Source organism: Babylonia areolata, chromosome 32 (genome assembly GCF_041734735.1).
Source record: "Babylonia areolata isolate BAREFJ2019XMU chromosome 32, ASM4173473v1, whole genome shotgun sequence".
Taxonomy (NCBI): Eukaryota; Metazoa; Mollusca; class Gastropoda; order Neogastropoda; family Buccinidae; genus Babylonia; species Babylonia areolata.
The window spans coordinates 20,031,436-20,036,435 of NC_134907.1; the positions used below are offsets into that span (position 1 = coordinate 20,031,436).

At 46.0% G+C, this 5,000-nt stretch overlaps 1 protein-coding gene across 2 annotated transcripts in view; it reads right to left on the reverse strand.

Annotated features, from left to right (window-relative positions):
• LOC143276552 (uncharacterized) overlaps nucleotides 1-5,000 on the reverse strand; it is a 15,810-nt gene that overhangs the window by 1,928 nt on the left and 8,882 nt on the right. Inside the window, exons 7-10 of one of the 2 annotated variants that reach the window (XM_076581127.1) lie at nucleotides 4,554-4,799; nucleotides 2,490-2,813; nucleotides 816-926; nucleotides 224-412 (exon numbers count right to left, since the gene is read on the reverse strand). In XM_076581127.1, the coding sequence (XP_076437242.1) occupies nucleotides 224-412; nucleotides 816-926; nucleotides 2,490-2,813; nucleotides 4,554-4,799 (870 nt within the window). Of the gene's footprint in view, nucleotides 1-223; nucleotides 413-815; nucleotides 933-2,489; nucleotides 2,814-4,553; nucleotides 4,800-5,000 lie in introns of both variants that reach the window. The other variant, XM_076581126.1, reaches the window with a different exon arrangement.

Genomic DNA, 5,000 nt, shown 5'->3' on the forward strand with positions numbered 1-5,000 from the left:
CATCTGCTGAAGGCAAGTCTAATAGTAGTAACAGTAGTAGTAGTAGTAGCAGTAGTAGTAGTAGTAGCAGCAGCAGCATACGTCGTACGAAAAAGAAGAGAACATTCTTGCAATAATAACAATAATAATGATACTAAGAAGAAGAAGAAGTAGAAGCTATTGTCATAGATCTACAACAAGCAGTCATTCCTTCACACAGTCTAAGTTTTGCTACAGTCCATACCGTGACGCTGTGGCGGAGGTCCCCATTTCGGATTATCCGACAGCCAAAGAGAGCGGCGGGCATCCAAAGGAGACAACTCGTCCAAGCTTGTTTGATATGTACCCATACTGGTTGTCAGACCTGTACTGGTTCCGGCACTGGCATTTCTCGAATTGGGAGCAGCGCTGCTGCTCTTGAACTGGTTCTGGCCTGGTGATGATCGTAAGGAAAATGTTGTTTGAACAGGGCGAAGGGGACACAGATTGTCATCTAGGCACTACACAGTGATGGATTTTCTTTGACAAAATGTGTGTGTGTGTGTGTGTGTGTGTGTGTGTGAGTGTGCAGCAGTAGTAGCAGTAGTCGCAGTCGTGGTCATAGTTGTAGCAGCGATAGCAGTAGTAGTAGCTGTAGGAGTAGTAGTAGGACGACATCAGCAGTGGCTACAGCAGAAACAGCAATAACAGCAGAAACAGCAGCAGCAAAAGCAGAAGTAGTAACAGCAGCAGTGATTACCAGGAGCTGCACCCGCTGATGTCAGCACTTCAACTTCTGCCACTGTTGTCCTGTCCAACAGGCACGACGTAAAACCACAACTGACTATTCCACCAACCTTGCTTTCTGCAGATGACGACGATCAAGACGATGAGAACGATGGAGAAGACTCCCAGAATTCCAAAGAGGACGTACCACTTGAAATCAACAGCAGAGGCCTCTCCAGAGTCTGCAACTAATCATCCGATCATCCGATCAACTCTACAGTCAATCAGTCGATTACCTGATCAACTCTGTAATCAATAAACCGATTGTCTGATCAAGTTTACGATCGATCCTTCATCTTTCTGCTAATTGGAGAACAACCAGATTATTGTTGATTCTGCAAAAGAAGAAGAGGAAGACGAAGAGGAAGACGAAGAGGAAGAAGAAGAGGAAGAAGAAGAGGAAGATGAAGAGGAAGAAGAAGAGGAGAACAACACCAGTCAAAACAAACACTAAAAGAATGTATGTATCCACAATCATCAATATCATCGTCATCGTCATCATCATCGTCGTCGTCGTCGACACCGTCCTCGTCAAAAGACCCAGCTCACAATCATTATCAACATTATCATCATTATCATCCTCGCCATCATCACACACACACACACACACACACACACGCACGCACACACACAAACACACACACACACACACACACACACACACACACACACACACGCACGCACACACACACGCTAAGAGAGTCACTTGATGTCATCTAAAAAAAAAAAAGATACGGGGCTCTCCAGACTGATGGAAGAAACGAATATCAAGTTCAAAATATGACATATTACTGACGTCATTTTGAATATGACGTGTACTATAATAGCTTTGAACTTCCGTGTCGATGGCTATGTCACTAAAATCGAATCATTTTGGCGCTGTAGGCCTACTTTATTTGTTAGCATTTATTTGATTATTTAAAACATCTTTCTTGATATGTCTGAAGCTGAGAACAATTTGGTTGATCTCATTTCTGTGTTTCTGTAAGTCAGCTCTTCTTTTTCTTCTTCGTCTCCTCCTCCTCCTCCTCGGCAAAGGAGCCAGCTCACTATTGTCATTATCATTATCGTCATCATTATCATCGCAACATCACCGTCACCAAAGGGTCTAACTCACCATCACCATCATCATCATCATGAACATCATCATCATCATCATAATTATCATCACAATCATCACCATCACAACCACCACCACCCCCATCATAATCTTCATCACCATCACCATTACTATCATCACTACCACCACCATCACAATCACCATCACCATCACCATCATCATTATTATCATCGTCATCATCACCACCATCACAATCACAATCATCATCATCATCATCATCATCACCACCATCATCATCACCATCACCATCATCCTCAGCAGCAATATCATCACAATCATCATCACCACCACCACCACCACCATCACAATCACCATCACCATCATCATCATCACCATCACCATCATCATTATTATCATCGTCATCATCACCACCATCACAATTACAATCATCATCATCATCACCATCACCATCATCCTCAGCAGCAATATCATCACAATCATCATCATCATCATCATCACCACCACCACCACCGCCAGCAACATCATCATCAGCATCATCGTCATCATCATCATTATCATCGTCATCATCGTCATTATCAAGGTCATCATCGTCATCATCATCATCATCAAGGTCATCATCATCATCAACATCACCGTCATCATGGTCATCCAAGGCCCGGCTCACCCTCTCCACCAGCTGCCCCTCCCTGCACAACCCTCAGCACCCTGGTGGTGGAGCGGCTGTACCACAAGCCGTCCTTCCACTGGCCAGAACACGTGCACACCGCCCCGTCCTCCTCTGACGTCACCCGGAAGTCCAGGACGCTGGTGACGCCAGTGGTGGTCCTGACGTCAGGGCTGACGTCCCGGTGACGCGGGCAGGAGAAGAGGACGGAGGACGCCAGGGGTTTCCCGCTGACCACGGTACACGTCATCTTCAGTCTGTCTCCCTCCCTCAGCTTCTCGCCGCTCATGTAGCCCTCGATCAGGGGGGCGGAGGGGGGAGGGTCTGCGTCAAGAGGGAACGGGAGGGAGGGTGAGGGGGGTTTGAGGTATTGGGGGGAGGGGTTGGGGAGGAGAGGGGAAGGGGGATAGCATGTTTAGGATGTGCCAAACTAAGGTAAGTCTATTTCACTGACAAGCAAAAGAACCGGAAGATGCTGTATTGTCATATTTGAAAACAACAACAACAAAAATAACAAATAAATACCACCATAACCACCATCAACAACAACACTAACAATAGTAGTAGTAGCACTACCACCACCACCAACAACAGCAACAACAGCAATAGTAGTAGCAGCAGTAGAAGTAGTGGTAGTAACAATAATAATAATGATGATGATGATGATGATGATGACGTTAATGATGATGGTGGTGTAACAAGTAACAGTATCGGCAACTGCGGCAACAAAACACAGAGGCAACTGAAATGGAATGGAATGTATCACAGACTATGTTATTCTCTCTCTCTCTCTCTCTCTCTCTCTCTCTCTCTCTCTCTCTCTCTCACACACACACACACACACACACACACACACACACACACACTATCATACATCTGTTCAGTAGTACGCTTTTAAATACTACCAGAAGAACGCTACATAGTGCTTTATTAGCAGATAGACAGACAGTGCTGTTAATGGAAGGGAGGAAACCGGTTGATGTTACCTTAACTGTTATTTCCCTTGTGTTATCCGGCCTTGCCCAATTCACTCGTTTCTTTCGGGTTCAATTCCTTCAGTCTGCACTCTGTCCTCACACCTCTCTTACCCAGTGAAGTGGAATAAAAGTCACAGTCAGCCTTTTTTGCAGTAATTGTCTTTCTTTTTCTTTTCTTTTTTCTTCTTCACAATTTTCGAAATCATGCAAGCGCCCCCTAATTAAACATACATGTTCAATTGGACCAAAATGGAAATGAAATTTCATTTCCATCTTCACATCTGCGACAAGAAGATGCTACTTCAAGTGGAAATATCACTCATACATTCAGTAATACCACGACAAAAGAGATGATGAACTTTGTTCAAGTTTTCGCCCATGTCCAATTTAGCTCCCTTTCATGGTTTGTGCACCTGGGGTATACTACTTACCCCCACGACATAAGGGGCAGTTAACTTGCGCAGGTTTTGGTCCACTTATAATCTAAACCCCTTCAAGAATCACAGCTATTAATTTGGATGCCGATTTACGTGTCGAGATAAATGACTAGATAATAAAATTTAATAACTAAATGAATGAATGAATAGATAAATAAACGACAATAATTTCACGTGGTAAGTCCATTGTTCTGTCTTTTCACGAACAACATGAATGCTTTCACACATAACGTGACAATGTCCACAAACCCAGGGGAAATAACACACACACCCCTCTTCCCACATGCCCCAGTTCAAGTGACCCCCCTCTTCCCACACGCCCCACGTACAGTTCAAGGTGACCCCCCTCTTCCCACACGTCCCACGTACAGTTCAAGGTGACCCCCCTCTTCCCACACGTCCCACGTACAGTTCAAGGTGACCCCCCTCTTCCCACACGTCCCACGTACAGTTCAAGGTGACCCCCCTCTTCCCACACGCCCCACGTACAGTTCAAGGAGACCCCCCTCTTCCCACACGTCCCACATACAGTTCAAGGTGACCCCCCCTCTTCCCACACGTCCCACGTACAGTTCAAGGTGACCCCCCTCTTCCCACACGTCCCACGTACAGTTCAAGGTGACCCCCCTCTTCCCACACGTCCCACGTACAGTTCAAGGTGACGGTGAAGGAAGCCGTGAACGATTGGCTGTTGGCGAAATGAGCTGTGCACGTGACTGTCTTCCCGTCATCCCACGAGGGGTGAGGCCTGATGGTACAGCGTCCTGCTTCCTGCCGCAGGCACAAGTCACTCCACTCGTATCGCGTCACTTCCGCAGCGTTGCTCACGTGACAAACAAGGTCAAGTTCGCGCGTGCCGTCCGTGTCGAAGGGCGACGGGGCTTTTATGACTGCTCCTGTGAAGTGGGACACACTCGTTAAGGACTGTTGGATGGATAAGGACACAGAGAGATTGAGAATGAGAAAGAGAGACAGACAAACAGACAGACAGACAAAGAGAGACAGAGACTTGAGGACGGTAAGAAAGAAGACTGAAAAGAAAACACACACAGAGAGAGAGAGAGAGAGAGAGAGAGAAATATATGAAAGAGAAACAG